General features: G+C 36.5%; 2 protein-coding genes across 3 annotated transcripts; both read right to left on the reverse strand.

Moving 5' to 3' along the window:
• Positions 1 to 436: 436 nt before the first annotated feature.
• Positions 437 to 6246, reverse strand: LOC137180891 (nuclear factor 7, brain-like). Of its 2 annotated transcripts, none has more exons than XM_067586166.1 (2): positions 6106 to 6246; positions 437 to 5226 (listed from the first exon to the last, which is right to left on the reverse strand). In XM_067586166.1, the coding sequence occupies exon 2, from the start codon at positions 5207 to 5209 to the stop codon at positions 3824 to 3826; it is 1386 nt and encodes a 461-aa protein (XP_067442267.1). In that variant the 5' UTR covers positions 5210 to 5226; positions 6106 to 6246; the 3' UTR covers positions 437 to 3823. The 2 variants fall into 2 exon arrangements, with proteins under 2 accessions (XP_067442267.1, XP_067442268.1); XM_067586167.1 differs by lacking the exon at positions 6106 to 6246 and adding an exon at positions 5336 to 6093.
• A 6415-nt stretch (positions 6247 to 12661) lies between these two features.
• On the reverse strand, positions 12662 to 15447 carry LOC137180892 (nuclear factor 7, ovary-like). Its single transcript, XM_067586168.1, has 2 exons — positions 15199 to 15447; positions 12662 to 14733 (listed from the first exon to the last, which is right to left on the reverse strand). The coding sequence occupies exon 2, from the start codon at positions 14714 to 14716 to the stop codon at positions 13319 to 13321; it is 1398 nt and encodes a 465-aa protein (XP_067442269.1). The 5' UTR covers positions 14717 to 14733; positions 15199 to 15447; the 3' UTR covers positions 12662 to 13318.
• Positions 15448 to 17397: the final 1950 nt, after the last annotated feature.

Below are 17397 nucleotides of genomic sequence, written 5' to 3' on the forward strand. Positions count from 1 at the left end.
TATATGCTGACACATACAGTATATGTATGTAAGATATAGCAATAGCATAGCTATGTTTCATATATATCATATGCGTTCAAATTAATGTAGCAAGTGACAAATTTTGATTAAATTGGTATGTAAACCTTTATGATAGATAGTGTTTACAAATATGAAGAAAATAAATAAAAACATGGTAAAACATGCAGAACAGGTGGAAGCACTTTTTTCAGCTTAAGAAATGTCTGAAATGTCTTAACTTCAGGCTGAAACTGTAAGTCTGGGGGACAAAAATAAGATTTTGAAAAGTGGAAATTACACTTTTAAGATCTGTTTTGCCTCCCAAATTATAAGCGACCCAATAACTGCAATGGTCTTTAGACAACTATCAATATCAGGGAGAAAGAATAACAGAAAAAGAAAGAACAGTTTGAAGAGATGTTGTGTGCAACAGCTTCAGCACACTGACCCACCAGGACGACTCCCATCTGTCTCCATTTATGAACTTTGAATCTAATCTGAGCTCCCTTTTATTCTTTTCAAGACCCCATTACTGTACAAGCAGCATGTGGTTAATGCAGCCGTTTTCATTATGAAGTAAATCACCTCTGAATCTGATCTAAAGCTGCAATCATCTGTTACAGGTCGATTTAATAGCTCCTGTACTTTAGTGCTAATAACGTTGCTCCTTAATAGCCCCGTCCCTTCAGAAACAACTCTTTCAAACCGGGGGCCATGTGGAAACAAGAAGCTAACACACTTTGGTGAGACGTTCACTGACTTTTTGCCCTGACACACACCACATACACTTTACTATGTGTCTTTGAGGAGAGGCAGCGCCATCACTCACTTACGTGTGTGTGTGTGTCTGTGTGAATATGTCCGTGTGTGTGTGTGCGTGAATATAAATACATCCTTGACCTTTGTTTTCTTTGCACTTTTTCTCCAATGGGATACTGTTAAGAGTGGACTAACATACACACACATATATTCACACACACAGTGTAGTATTGCGGGCAGGATGGCGGGGTGGCAGCTGTTATTTATGTCTGCTTTCTTTAGCGAGGTTTCTCACAGGAACAGGAGCCGAGCAGGAATCCAACATTTCCTCTGAGCCCGTCATTTATCACTCTTTATTAATACAAACACACATACACACATGCACACACAAATGCACAAATTGTAGACACAGATGCAGACCAGACAATTACACATACACAAATACGCATACATGCAAAAAATAGACACACTTATGCATGTCAGGTATGCATGGAGGATACAGACAATATCACACACACTGGCACAATAATACACACAGAAAAAAAAATGTTTCCATTTGAATGTAGTGCAAATTTTAACCTACTTCCCAGAAAATCAGCAAAAGAAAATTCAGTTTCATGTGCATTTCCATCCACTGCTGTTAAGCGAATATCTAGTTGTTGAATTAAACAGTCAGATGTCATTAAACCATTGAGATGATGTCATTAAACGAACAGCAGTCAAACCGGCTCTTCCTCACTCATGCAATCAGTGCCCAACTTTAGAAAAGAAAGAAAGAAAAATGTCACAGAGTTGAGACAAACGATTCAAAAACTTTATGATTTCAGTAACGGACAGAAAAAATCTGATTACATGTCTGTTACTATGAGTTCTCAGATTTAAATGTTAAAGCTCCTGTAAAGACAAATCCATGATTGGCTATTAATAATGTAATTTTGGATCTAATGTGCATGTAGTAAACACCTAAAAAGTATGAGAACATAACCTTTGAAATAACTATCTAATTCCTTAGAAAGTTTCTCTCCCTTCCCTTGTTACTGGGTTGCAGTTAGGCAGGGCTAATCAAGGTTATTAATTACGCAATAAATACCTGCCCAATCATATTTAGGAGAAAGATAATTGATGTGGCTATCCAGTCAAGCTGACTTCACAACACTTCCTATCATATCACCCATGAGAAAACAGTGCACTGCATTTTTCTTTTCTTTTAGCTAGATTGAGAATTCAAATTAGCCTGACATGGTTTGAAAGCTACTGTGTTAAGCGAACTAGCAGAAAGGGGTACACCACTCAAATCTGTATTAATCACGGAGTTGATAAGTAGTTAAAAAATGAAGCATTGCAAAGCTAATGCTAACCATATCATGTTAGTGAATGGATGCTAAAACACTTAGCTTATTAGCCTGGGAGGTATAGTTTAATAAATAAACAGACATGTGTGGCCTACCCTCGTCTGCTAGTTAGCTGATTAGTCAAGATAACTAGCAGACTATCGGCGTAGTTGATAATAAGCTCAAAATTTTCGCAACTGTAAATATGCACTGTGTCAAATACACAAATATAAAATAGAATCAAACAATAAAAGAAACTCAATTTAAAATATTAAAAACTCAGATAAAACTTACAATGTTTAACCTGATGTCAGAATAACTATCTCATAAAAATATAATTTTTTAACTTAATTAATGGATACTTTAAAAAAAAAAATTAAAAAAATCTACTCCTGCTAAAACATTTGCTTTACTTTAAGAAATAATGTCATTATGTTGCTGTAATACAGATAATCACATTTATACTTACAACATTATATTGTTAATTTCAAGTGATATGAAGTGTAATTTGAGGAGTTTTTAAGTATTTTTTACATTAATCATGCAAATTTGATGGCTATGTAATATAAAACAAGGATATATCCTCCAACAACAAATTGGATTTAGCTTCACAAAGCTTTAGCAAACACCTTACTAACACAGATAATTAGGTTTATATTTACAAAAATCTACAGTTCATGTAAGACTGCTATAATTGATATGGTGTTATGTACACGGCCACAGTAGCTCTGTATGTCTGCAGTGAAACCAGAGAGCTCACAGAGAAACTTGATCCATCATTATAGATACAGTTATTTTAATAAGTTAACAATATATAGACAGCAGGAGATTTGTGTGATTTGAAGGCTTCCTGTGGAGACAATTTACTAACAAAAACTAAGAAAAGAGACAAATAGTTAGAAAACATGATGGATCATGTAGAGTCTGTGTGTATTGTTACGTTTGATAAAATGGAAGTCAGAACTAAAGCATGATGACAATAAATCTGAACACGTTTCCTGCTTCACTTTTTTTTGGTTTCCACACAAAGTTTTCCAGTTGAAAAGAATCACAGCAGGTTACAGGTTACATGAACATCCAGCAAACATCAGGAATCATTTACATTTTCTACATTTAGCAGGTTTTCTTATTCAGAGAGAAACAACAGAGAAAACTTCAGCTCTTAAATCACCAACATGAACCCAAACTCACATGTCCACCTTAAATAAAACTCCTCCTCTGATTAAATGACAGACTGATGAAAACTGAATAAAAACACTTTTACAGACAGAATTATTTTGACTTCATCACATCAGATGAAAAATTGTAGAAATATTTTGAATTATTTCATATACAGTTTTACATACAGTATATTTAATTAAACAATGAATTACATTTAATGTTTGTGAACTTTAAAATTTGAACTGTGATTTAAAATAAAGTTCAACATGCAGTAATTGATTCTTGGATGCTGGTCTTCATGGCTCCTCACAAAGTCAACATCAGAAAACATTAACAACCATTTAAAATGACACAGTATCAATAAAAAACTAAAGGCTGAAGAGACCAAATATAAAGATCAGAAAATAAGTTGAATCATTTTATGTTTGACAAAAACAGCAACAAGTGAAACAACATGAACATATTTTGGAATAATGAGACAGCAGGAGGACAGAAGCTTCAGAGGTTAAATTCAGCGACTTTACCCTTTAAGAATTAAATGAGAGTAATTATAAGAACCATCATCATCGTCTCTAACTGCTCTGTTCCACTGTCACAGAGACCTTCTGTGGGGAAATCTTCAGTTCATTCACAGTGTTAATGTATGGAAACAGTCTGTCAGTGAAAATGTGTGTGAAGGTGTGTATGTGTGTGTTAGTATCAGGATCAGAGAATGACAGATTTCTTCTGTTCCAGTCCAGATTTACTCTGATCCTCTGGAGCTTCTTCTTCACTGGGAGATCAGTGGATGTAGCTGGTGGTGACCATGCTGAGTATTTATCATCATGGAACCCTATTCTCCATAATCCAGACCGTATGCCTCCCTTCCTCTGGACAGACTCAGATAACACACCCAGTCTCCAGTGTTTATTGTTTCCAACCTCGACATCCCAGCTGTGAGACCCTGAATTAAAGCCCTCAGAGCCCAGAACAGAGTAGAAGTTAAACCTCTCTGGATTATCAGGAAGCTGCTGTCTCTCTCCTAGTCTCACACTGGTCAGATCTTCAGACAAGATGAGTTGCGGATAAGCAGTGTTTGGATCCAGAATGACAGGAGTGTAGGAGACCATCTCCTTCATGTTGTTCCAGATGTTGAAGGCCAGGTTGCCCAGGTGTTTGGCCTGGTCTATCAGAGCTCCTGAGAGCAGCTGTGGATCATCCAGCAGGGGGCAGCGCTGGACTCTTTCCACTGCAGCCTTGTAGTTGTGCAGGAATGAGACGTCTTCAGCTCTCAGCTCCTCCTCTGTGGCTCTGACTGTGTGTGAAAGAACTGCTATCTCTCTGCTCAGAGCCTCCATCTTCTCCTTCATCATCTGACTCTTCTGCTCCTCTTCCTCCCTCAGAGCAGCCATCCTGGCCTCCTCTTCCTCTTCTAGAAACTGGTGAAGCTTCTTAAACTGCTCCTTAATCTGTCTCTCTGTGTGTCCGGCCTGGACCTTAATGTGTTCTGCTGTTTGATCAAACTTCACTTTAACTTGTTCACAAACCTTTAACTTCTCCTTTAAGGGCTTCAGAGTTTCTTCAAGTTCCTTCTTGTGTTGTCGTGCAGCTTCATTGATGGGTCTGAATCTGTGGTTGGTGTGTTGTTCTGAATCTCTGCAGACGACACACACTGGCTGCTGATGGTCCAGACAGAAGAGTTTGAGTTTCTCAGAGTGCAGACTGCAGAAAGCCTCTGACGCTCTCTGATCTCTGTCCTGTAAGAAGGACTCACACAGGTTCTTTAACACCAGACTAACAGGTGGTTCTTCCCTGGAAGATCTTTTCCTACAAACTGGACACTCACGTGTTTGTTTCTCTCTCCACCAGCTCTTCAGACAGTCTTTACAGAAGCTGTGGCTACATGACAGAACAACAGGATCTCTAAAAACGTCCTGACAGACCGGACAGCGGAGATCCTCCTCTGATCTGGAAAACATTTTGTCTCCGAGTGAAGCTGAAAACACAACAGACAGAAAGTACAGTAAGTCATGGCTCCCCTCCCTCCTCTACTAACCTCACTGACATTTACTTTCACTTTGACTCCAGTTTTTAGTCAAACTCACATTCAGTGTGTGGAGAGTCAGCAGGTTGAAGCAGCAGAGTTCTAGTTTTCCACTTTTCTCTCCTGTAGCTGTACTCACTCAGAGGAAGTTGTTAGTTTGGTCTGAATCTGAATCTGATCGTCTGTTTTTCAGTCTGTGTGTCTCCTCAGAGAACAAAGAACAAACTGTTTCCTGCTTTGTCTCACGTGAGTCAGGTGAGGGGTGGAGCTTTGTCAGACCTCCTCTAATAAATGCTGCTGCTTCACATGTAACACAGTGTGTTTCATTCCGGTGTTCAAAAACACACCTGCCATCATATCTACAGGTCACAGACTAACATATTTTATCTGATTTTATCTGTACAGTACAGAACTTCATGACCTTTATGAAGCTTAGAAAATAAACTGTCATTCAGAGGCTCCGTGGTTCTGTTGTAATGGATCTTTTATTGTGCAGGAAGTTCAGGTTCACATAGCAATAGTGTAGGCAGAAAGTATATTTTGGGTGGACTATCTTTTTCCAGAACCAACTTATGAAAAGTTAGAAGAAGAAAAAAGAACAAACAGACAAACTGAAAAATGAGCAAAACACAGCAGACAAGACATTAAAAGAGGGAGTCAGTTGTGTTTCCTGCTGTAGAAAGTGTCTCAGTTACTTTCACTTTGACTCGTGTTTTCTCAGTCAGCAGCAGGTTGAAGTTGAACTATTTCACTACTTCAGGTCTTCAGTGCTTCCTGCTGTAACTGTCCTCTCAGTTTAAATCACAGCTTTGTAATGAAGGTAAATCTTACCGTCTGTCTGCCTCCTTCCAGTGAAGCTGAACAGTAAGAACCTGTTTCCTGCTTTGTGTCAGATGATGCCCTGTTAGAGGTGGAGCTTATTAAAGGAACAGATGATAAATATGATGAATACGATCCATTGCACTGCTTTGAGATCACATCATAATATCAACATAACTTTCATGGGAAGAGCACAAAGAGAAGATGATGATGTGATGAAGCTCTGTCAGCTGTCTGCATCTCAAATGGAAAAACACACAAGAAACCAAACTCATCTCCACTGTTATTCTACTGGTTTTTACTTTGGTTTGTTTTTCATGGAGTTAAAGAGACATGAAAAACATGACAACACTAGTACCAACACAACTGTAGCACCACTAATAAAAACTCACAGTAACATGACATCAGCTATATATTACCCTGCTAAACAAAAGCTACTCAAAGATAAAAACAGTGAATGAAAGTAAAATACAAATAATAAATATAAATATAAAATACAAAGAAAGCCAACAACAATAAATAAGGTCAATAAAAAGCCCAGTCAAAGGTTTTTTTTCCACTAATATATTTTGGATATTTTAACTAAATTTCTCTGAAAATTATCTAATGGTTTTCAGATCATTTCAAAAAGTAAACTGAGAAAAACTTTGCAGCTGATTTTTCTCAAACTTTACATTGTTATGGTTTTATATTCTTATTCAGAAGTCTGATGATATCTGGTGATATTAATAACAACAAATTCTGGCTCATATAAGCTCAAAGAGGAATCTCTTTGAGGCTGTTTTTGTAAGTTAGGATAAAACGGGAGGAGTTTGGGTGTGTTCTCGAGGATTTCGCACTGAATTATTGATGAATATTATATTCTTTTGGGGCTTTAGGTGTGGCTGGTGCTTTGCAGTCTGCATCTCCTGAAGTCTAATTCTGAGTTTTACACACAAAAAATCACACTTCAGAGTCACCGGGGCCTAAAATTTCACATTAAAGCTGTAAATACATTCTTTTCATAATGTCCAAGCATTTCATGATATTTTCTGATTGATAACGGTTAAGCAGTTTACATATGCTTCATAAAAAGTCAGTTCTTCTAATAACAAACATTAACCTTCATATTAACACTTCATGATGTCTAAGCATACAACCTTCATTGGTTCAACTTTCTCAAACTATTTACACATCTTAAACCATCTACTGAAATAAACTTTAATACTATAGTGAAAGGAACTAAAGTTAGGCAACACTTATGTGATTAGATTACTTTCAGAAACATATTTAAATATAAATTGAACATAACTCTTACTTCATAATAAAAAGTATTCAACGTGACTATTGTTTAACAATAAAAGAAAACTTTAAACTCAAATCCTTCAAACATTATATCTTTACATACCTAATACTTCAGAAACTTCATTCTTTCAACACACCTGCTCGTCTAATTTAACTATTAAAATGATTGTCTATGAGGTTAATAGATCATGAATTAAATACTTGGATGATTTTACAATACAAATATATGGTTATCAAACATTCATTAACTCTTCACATAAGGGAATTTAACTCTTGTCAATAGAGGGCGGTATGGTTAACTGTACTACAAAGGTTAATACAATCTAAGTCCTATATCTCTTAAGTAGACAGTCATACACCCATGAAAGTTATACCATTCTTCTTGTGTTTACATGACAAATAACATGATATAAGTTGCCTAATGATTAGACATTTAATTTAGATGAATTTCAGGTTTGCCTCAGATTTGCAGGGAGGCTTCACAAAGTCCTCAGGAATGTGGGTTAGTTTTATGGCTTTGGTTACTAACATCTGATACACTTGAGTACATATGTGGTTGCCTTTTCATTTTCGCAGATCCTACTGTGCTCAGTTTACGCAGTTGTCAGCTGATTAGGGTACGTGGTCAAGCCATGACACTTTACTGTTCACGATTCATGCTTTCCAATCATTCATCCTAAATCTTTCAAAGAATTTCTCTGCTCTGAGATTACAGACTTGGCTGGATTTGCCATGTCTGATTTTGTACAATTTAGGTAAAAAAAAGTAATTTGGTTATTGAATTTGTTTCCTCGTATCAAAATCAGAATTGTTCATTTCAAAGAAACTACTAAAAGGTGTGCAATTTTCAATTTCTTTGTGAGTTACTGTGTCAAATAAATATGATTCTATCATTTCTAAAGTCATATAAATAATATAATAATAAAAGAATTTTGTACAAGACTAGATGGTTGCATCACAAAACATAATGTACTGTGTGAACAGCAATATTGATTTAGAACTAATAGGACACTTTGTTTGCACTTATAGAATTGGTAGATGAGATAACTACAGCAATAGAAAATAAATATGTAATAGGGTATTTCTGGATCTCAAAAGAAACATTTGGCACGGTGGACCATGTCTAATGATGACAAAATTACAGAGATATGGAAGTAGAGGGATAGTACTCTCCTGACTTACCCGCTACTTCAAGAAGGGATACCAGTATGTTCAGATACAATATTTTAAATCACAATTACTGAAGGTTACTTGTGCGGTTCCCAAGGCTCAGTGTTGGGACCACTGTTGTTTATTTTGTATATAAATACATATGTGAAGTGTTCTATTTACAGATAATACAAGTTTCCTCTGTTGTTGGGACAACTTGGACCAACCTTTGAAGAGGAATTGTAAAAGCTAAAGAGTGATTTTGATGCAAATAAACTATACTGAATTTAAGTAAAATGAAATTTATAATCTTTGGTAATCATTCAAAAACTCAAATAAGAAACTCATGATAAATGATGTAGAAATCGAAAGAGTGACTGAAATCAAATTTCTTGGAGTGACAATAGATAATAAATTGTGCTGGAAGCTATATATAAATTATATTAATGTAAAATATCAAAATAAATTGCAATACTATATAAAGCCAAAGATTTTCTAAATCGAGCTTCATTATACACTTTACACTGTTCCTTTATAGTCCCATACATACTAACTCACTGTAGAAGATTGGAGAAATACATATAGACAAACACTAAACCAATCTTCATCCGTAAAAAGATAAAGCCATATGAACAACACTACTTATAGAGAACCAGCAAATCCATTCTTTATTAAATTAAAAGCACTAAAATTCAAAGATTTGGTCGACTTCAAAACTGCCCAAATCATGTACAGACAAAACTCAACAATTACCTAACAGTATCCAAGGCTTGTTTCAACTCATAGGAAGTAAAGATGACCTAAGAGGAACTTGTAACATTTTGTTTGTTTCCAACCTGATTGATTTGTTCTTGTTTGAATATTTTGTTTTGATGCTCTTGCCTATACATTTGTAATTCATTGCTTCTTGCTTATAGATTTTAATTTGTTTGTTTTCTAAAATGTTCGAAAATGTTTGAATTAAAGTTTCACAAGTTTATCTTTATTCTATTCTATGAGTGTTAGGAATAGGATGAATTCTATGTAAGTAACAGTCTGGGTTACTTATTGTTTAATGAAGTTAAGTCAGTTATCAAAGGTTCCCCCACTGTGACAGTCACCAAAGAAGCCAACTCTGAAACTATAATTTCTGCCGTACAGTCCTGTGACACCCTGTTTCACAATCCACAGCTGCAGCAATGTGGATTTAGAAAGACAGGCATCCAGAGGCAGTGAAACTGATGAGAGAATCAGAAAAAGCTAAAACTGGTAAACCCCACAGTGGTTCTGGATAATTACTTTCAACGTTCACTTAGTGTAGTATTAGGATGTCAGAGGAAAGAGAAAGATAATCTTATTTTATTTACTTATTTATTATGATTTTTTTTCTTGTAATCCAGGTGTGAAATTTAATCTCAAACTAATTAATTAATGGTATGAATAGTGAGAACTAATGGCAAATTTCGAATAGTATACTATAGTTTGAGTACAGTGGATTTTAGTCATTAAGGTCAACTATTTTAAGTTAGTCTAATATTGATTCCACAATTGATGTGGATAGTCAGACAACAATTTCAGTACAGAAGCTAAAGTATCAAAATTCATAGCATTAACATTCAAATAATTTGTTCTGGTTCAAATTGTTAGAGTTCTCATTTGACTCACACAACAGCCTGTAAATGTTTTAAAAAGAAGTTCACATGCCAAATTCAGTTAATTAAATCCAAATAGGGTGCTGTAGCTTATTGTACCTCTGTAAATAGCAGATAAGGGTGTCCTGGAAGTTGTAAATGCGGATACTTTGGTTTCTCCCACTGATGTACACTTGCTGCTAACCTAGGCAGGGGTGACTACGGAACTTCGCGGCAGTCAGGCTAGCCTTAAGGTCTTTCAATTATATGTATGCAATAAGTTCATACGTGCTGAAATCTCGCAATCACGTTCAGTAATTCGGGCACCATTAGTACTTCAATTCAAAAAGTTGCACTTAACTTGTTCACAATTATTATCATCCGCTCTGGAGTCTCGCAGCAGTGGGTTCATTAATTAACGTTAATCCACACAGGGTTTTGTCTTATATCTTCACCTTAGCCTTTAACTAGTTTTTGTCTCAGTCTGCTTCGCACTTATGCACTTACGCAGCTGCACTTCTTTTAATAATGTTGAATTTTACTTCATTGTATACATTCTACGCATTCTATGTTTTCACTTTATTTTATCTTATGTTTATTTACATTATCACCATGTTTTTATTTTCCTTCTGATATACATTTACATAATTTGTCAAATGTATGTCTTTTTTGATTTGCAGCACTTGGTGCATGTTATTTCTCTTGTTGCAAGCACTTTGAGCTGCATTATTATCATTATTGCGATTATTATTTTTGTATGAAAGGTGCTATACAAATAGCGCTATTATCATTATTATTATAGTGTCCTTTCAATTGCGCATGGCAGCGTAGAACAATAACTGGGCGCCACTAACACCAACTTCATTCTAACAGTTTACACAGAGATCAATTGACAAGTTTAAACAAACAGATATATGTGTCACCAAGCATTACGGCAGCCAAATTATATTCATGTTATCACCACAAACAGCAGCCAACACGTGAAACAACCAGTTCAGCTATAATAGCTAATAAGTTCATGCTAGCAGGCAAAAGACTAATGCTAGCGCTAACAGCTAAAGTCTGTTAAAACAAAGATTGCAAATCACAACTGGGATTATTATTTTCATCACTATCTCACAGTAAATACAAGCAAACCTTGACTGGCCTTCAAATGATTTCCTGGACTTCTGATGAGTTTCTAGCAATGTTAAGCAGCTATCATTAAAGCTAACGTTGTTTGTTTACCTTTGAGCAGCAGGGGACAGTTGGTTTGTTTGGCCTCCCACGGGGCACCATAATGTAGGAGTATTAATACTTTATCAATGAATTACCTCATTATTGGGGGCACCACCTCCTTTTTGGTTAGGATTTTTTAGTGCCAGGAGGGAGCACTAACCCTTGTTCAATTTAATCAATGAATCAGCCTCATAATCCTAAATTCTTGTCCCAAACAGGGACCTCTGTTTACTGCAGCTCAAAGACTCAACCAAACAGTTTTAGGATTAAATGAAGACATTTATTAATAGATAAATGTCTTGAGGATACATGATAAGGCATAAGTTAATATACAGAAAATAATAAATAAAAAGACAGTAAAATAAATAAACGGATAAATAAGGTCATTGAATGATAATAAAATTAATAAAGAAAATTAGCAAGAGTGTCTCGAAGTGCATGACTCGAGGCTTAACGTATTGCATTGGGGAATGCTAAGGGGAAAGCTAATTCAACTTCTCTAAATAAATTCTTTATTTTAGCGTTATTCAACATCAACCCTTGATCACAAAGCCATGTTATGCCTTACTGTTGAAGTGTGTTGTCGTGGTAGAGGCGTCATCTTGGCAGGTCCAGCGTTGTTGGTGCAGCATCTCCAGAGGTGTGGCAGTGAAAGAGCCCAGATCAGCTGTGGGCTGTGGCGCATCTCAGTAGATGCAGAGGCGTTGAATGCCGGTAAAGAATCAAGTCATTTCAGACTGCTCCGAAAGAGTCTTTATGCAGGCTTCACTTCTAGTTCGCAGTATTGCTCTCAGACGGCAGGTAGAGGTTCAGTTTCAAACATTCTTCTTCTTCTTCTTCTTTTTCTTCTTTTTCTTCTTCTTCTTGAGCTTAAGTTGCGGATTCAGGCTTTAGTTGGCTTGTATTAACTTAAGATGAGTGTTGTAACGTTTAGTCTGACTACGCTCAAGTCTTCAGCGGTGTCTACTTCAAAATAATATGCTGTACGTGTTTACTTCAAAATTAAATGACTATACATGGAAATACGAGACTTAATGTTACTAATTCTGTCTAAATAATGTTACAAAAACAAATTAACTTGTTGCAATACAAGATTAAATAGGATATATTTAGTTGAAGAACAAATTAAAGACATGTCTTTAGAATATCTTGAGTTCTTGGAGGACAGCTCAAAGAGGAATCTCTTTGAATTGGTAGAAAACTGCTTTGTTTTTATTGATTGATCTGTTGATTTTATGTACACGGCCACAGTAGCTCTGTATGTCCGCAGTGAAACCAGAGAGCTCACAGAGAAACTTGATCCATCATTATAGATACGGTTATTTTAATAGGTTAACAACATATAGACAGCAGGAGATTTGTGTGATTTGAAGGCTACCTGTAGAGACAATTTACTAACAGAAACTGAGAGAAAAGAGATGAATGGTTAAGAAACGTGATGGATCCTGTAGAGTCTGTGTATATTGTTACGTTTGATAAAATGGAGGTCAGAACTAAAACATGATGACAATAAATCTGAACACGTTTCCCGCTTCACTTTTTATTGGTTTCCACACAAAGTTTTCCAGTTGAAAAGAATCACAGCAGGTTACAGGTTACATGAACATCCAGCAAACATCAGGAATCATTTACATTTTCTACATTTAGCAGGTTTTCTTATTCAGAGAGAAACAGCAGAGAAAACTTCAGCTCTTAAATCACCAACATGAACCCAAATTCACATCCACTTTAAAACTCACATGTCCATCTTAAATAAAAACCCTCCTCTGATTAAATGACAGAATTCAACTAATGAAAACTAAATAAAAACACATTTACAGATAGAATTATTTTGACTTCATCACATCAAATGAACAATTGTAGAAATATTTTGAATTATTTCATATAGAGTTTCACATACAGTATATTTAATTAAATTATCAAATAAATGAGAGTAATTAAAAGAACCATCATCATCATCATCTCTAACTGCTCTGTTCCACTGTCACAGAGACCTTCAATGGGGAAATCTTCAGTTGGAGTTTATTCACAGTGTTAATGTATGGAAACAGTCTGTCAGTGAAAGTGTGTGTGAAGGTGTGTATGTGTGTGTTAGTATCAGGATCAGAGAACGACAGATTTCCTCTGTTCCAGTCCAGATTCACTCTGATCCTCTGAAACTTCTTCGTCACTGGTAGAACAGTGGAGAGAGCTGGTGGTGACCATGCTGAGTATTTATCATTATAGAACTCTATTGTCCATAATCCAGACTGTATGATTCCCTTCCTCTGGACAGACTCTGATAACACACCCAGTCTCCAGTATATATTTTCTCCAACCTCGACATCCCAGCTGTGAGTCCCTGAGTTAAAGCCCTCAGAGCCCAGGACAGAGACATAATAATCAAACCTCTCTGGATTATCAGGAAGCTGCTGCTGTTTCTCTCCATATCTCGCACTGGTCAGATCTTCAGACAGAATGAGTCTTGGATAAACAGTGTTTAGATCCAGAATGACAGGAGTGTAGGAGACCATGTCCTTCATGTTATTCCAGATGTTGAAGGTCAGGTTGCCCAGGTGTTTGGCCTGGTCTATCAGAGCTCCTGAGAGCAGCTGTGGATCATCCAGCAGGAGGCAGCGCTGGACTCTTTCCACTGCAGCCTTGTAGTTGTGCAGGAATGAGACGTCTTCAGCTCTCAGCTCCTCCTCTGTGGCTCTGACTGTGTGTGAAAGAGCTGCTATCTCTCTGCTCAGAGCCTCCATCTTCTCCTTCATCATCTGACTCTTCTGCTCCTCTTCCTCCCTCAGAGCAGCCATCCTGGCCTCCTCTTCCTCTTCTAGAAACTGGTGAAGCTTCTTAAACTGCTCCTTAATCTGCCTCTCTGTGTGTCGAGCCTGGACCTTAATGTGTTTTGCTGTTTGATCAAACTTCACTTTAACTTGTTCACAAACCTTTAACTTGTCTTTTAAGGGCTCCAAAGTTTCCTCAAGCATCTTCTTGTGTTGTCGTGCAGCTTCATCGATGGGTCTGAATCTGTGGTTGGTGTGTTGTTCTGAATCTCTGCAGACGACACACACTGGCTGCTGATGGTCCAGACAGAAGAGTTTGAGTTTCTCAGAGTGCAGACTGCAGAGAGCCTCTGAAGCTCTCTGATCTCTGTCCTGTAAGAAGGACTCACACAGGTTCTTTAACACCAGACTAACAGGTGGTTCTTCCCTGGAAGATATTCTCTTACAAACTGGACACTCATGTGTTGGTTTCTCTCCCCACCAGCTCTTCAGACAGTCTTTACAGAAGCTGTGGCTACATGACAGAACAACAGGATCTCTAAAGATGTCATGACAGATCGGACAGCAGAGATCCTCCTCTGATCTGAAAGACATTTTGTCTCCAAGTGAAGCTGAAAACACAGAAGACAGAAAGTACAGTCAGTCATGGCTCCCCTCCCTACTCTACTAACTTCACTGACATTTACTTTCACTTTGACTCCAGTTTCTAGTCAAACTCACATCTGTCTGTTTTTCAGTCTGTGTGTCTCTTTAGAGAACATCCTGCTTCGTCTCAGGTGAGTCAGCTGAGGGGTGAAGCTTTGTCAGACCTCCTCTAATAAATGCTGTTGCTTCACATTTAACACAGAAAGTATTTCATTGAAAAGAAAAACACAGCAGACAAGACATTAAAACAGGAAGTCAGTTGTGTTTCCTGCTGTAGAAAGTGTCTCAGTTACTTTCACTTTGACTCGTGTTTTTTCAGTCAGCAGCAGGTTGAAGTTTAACTATTTCACTACTTCAGGTCTTCAGTGCTTCCTGCTGTAATTGTCGTCTCTCAGTTTAAATCACAGCTTTGTAATGAAGGTAAATCTTACCGTCTGTCTGCCTCCTTTCAGTGAAGCTGAACAGTAAGAACCTGTTTCCTGCTTTGTGTCAGATGATGCCCTGTTAGAGGTGGAGCTTATTTAAGGAACAGATGATAAATATGATGAATATGATCCGTCGCACTGCTTTGAGATCACATCATAATGTCACCATAACTTTCATGGGAAGAGCACAAAGAGAAGATGATGATGTGATGAAGCTCTGTCAGCTGTCTGCATCTCAAATGGAAAAATACACAAGAAACCAAACTCATCTCCACTGTTATTCTACTGGTTTTTACTTTGGTTTGTTTTTCATGGAGTTAAAGAGACATGACAACACTAGTACCAACATAACTGTAGCACCACTAACAAAAACAGTGAAAGTGAAATACAAATAAACAAGAAAGCCAACATCAATAAATAAAGTCAATAAAAATCACTAATATGTTTTGGATATTTTAATTAAATTTCTCTGAAAATTATCTAATGGGTTTCAGATCATTTTAAAAAAGTAAACTGAGAGAAACTTTGCAGCTGATTTTTTCTCAAACTTTACATTCTTATAGTTGTATATTCTTATTCAGTGTATCATGTATCTATCAGATGTCTGATGATATCTGGTGATATTAATAACAACAAATTCTGCCTCATGTAAGTGTTTTATTTCTTATACAATGATTTTTAGTGCCTAAGCACGAAACTACTCCCCTGAGACTGAAAACATGATGCTGTTATTAGTCTTTGGAGCCGTTTCTAAACAAACTAACATGACCAAACGCTTCATGATGAAGGAACATGTCACCCAGTGCAGCAGTGTGACTCACTAACGTGTTTTTAATAGTTTCTGGACAACAACGGAAGAATAAGATATATTAGGCTTTGATACACACACAATACTTGTTAGTAGATCAATTCATTGTTGGTTTGGATCCAAAAATGAGATTTGTTGACAAGAAGAAAAATATAGAAATTGCCAGAAATATCCTTTAAGTCCTGTGATACCAACAATGGTATATCTGAGGTGTCATTCACTCTGCAAAGCCATGTGACACACAGGTGCTATAGTACCTGATTCTACCACACTGTGTCATGTGATAGTTCCTGATATTTGCTAACAATCTTCTAATTTTCTATATCTTTTAATGCCATGAACAAACCAGGAGTTTGGGGTTCTCCCAGAATTTTAAGTTTGGCATGGCAGGTTAAAAAAATAAACTACACTGTAAAAAACTTACTGTAATTCATTTCACAGTAAGTTACCTGTCAATTGCTGACAGTTAATTACTGTAAATATAAACACAGTACACTTACTGTAAAATAAATTACAGTAAGTGTACTGTGTTTTTATTTACAGTAGCAACTATAAAATGAAACAGTAATTTAATGGTACTGTATCTACTGTTACAGTAGCTGTACGTAACTGTAAAATAAAGTACAGTAATCTTATGCTACTGTGTAATGGATTACAGTGCCAGACATTTTGCAGTAAATTAGATTACAGTTATTCATATAATGCTGTAAACTTTCAAACCACATTTAAATTTCAATAAATGAGTACAGAACTAACTCTTTAAATGACAATTATTCATTGTTAACTGTTGAACAGAAACTACTACATTTTACTTATTACTTATTTTCACTGTGCACAGGGATTGTGCACCATGTTTACAGAAATCTAATGGCCTTCTTCCATATGGTGCACAGGGATTGTGCACCATGTTTACAGAAATCTAATGGCCTTCTTCCATATGGCAGAAATACCCACATAGAATAGTGAACCGCTGCAATTAAATCTGTGATGCACAATGCAAATGGTTTTCCCTCAGACAGGACAGCAGAACAAAATAAGTTGTTTACCATTAATGACGTAAAAGAGCCTGTTGCCTGCAGTTCTACGTCTACCAGCTCACTGCAGCTGATTCCTCTTTTACCAATTCTCCTTTGCAATATATAAAACTGATCTGCTGACCAAATGGCACAAACCCATTTTGCATAGACCAATGTTTACTGACCAATACTGCAGTCTGTTTTACATTTCCTGTGCATGCTTCATAATAAAAGCCACACAGTGGTTCACCAGTGAGAAGCTTTTAATATGAAGTAGCAACAGCAGGAAATATTCTGACTGCATGGGCTTATTTAACACAGCTTAATTAAACACAGTAAATGAGAATATAGTAAATAAAAATGAAGTAAATAAATGTTTTC

The sequence above is a fragment of the Thunnus thynnus genome, chromosome 4 (genome assembly GCF_963924715.1).
Source record: "Thunnus thynnus chromosome 4, fThuThy2.1, whole genome shotgun sequence".
Lineage (NCBI taxonomy): Eukaryota > Metazoa > Chordata > Actinopteri > Scombriformes > Scombridae > Thunnus > Thunnus thynnus.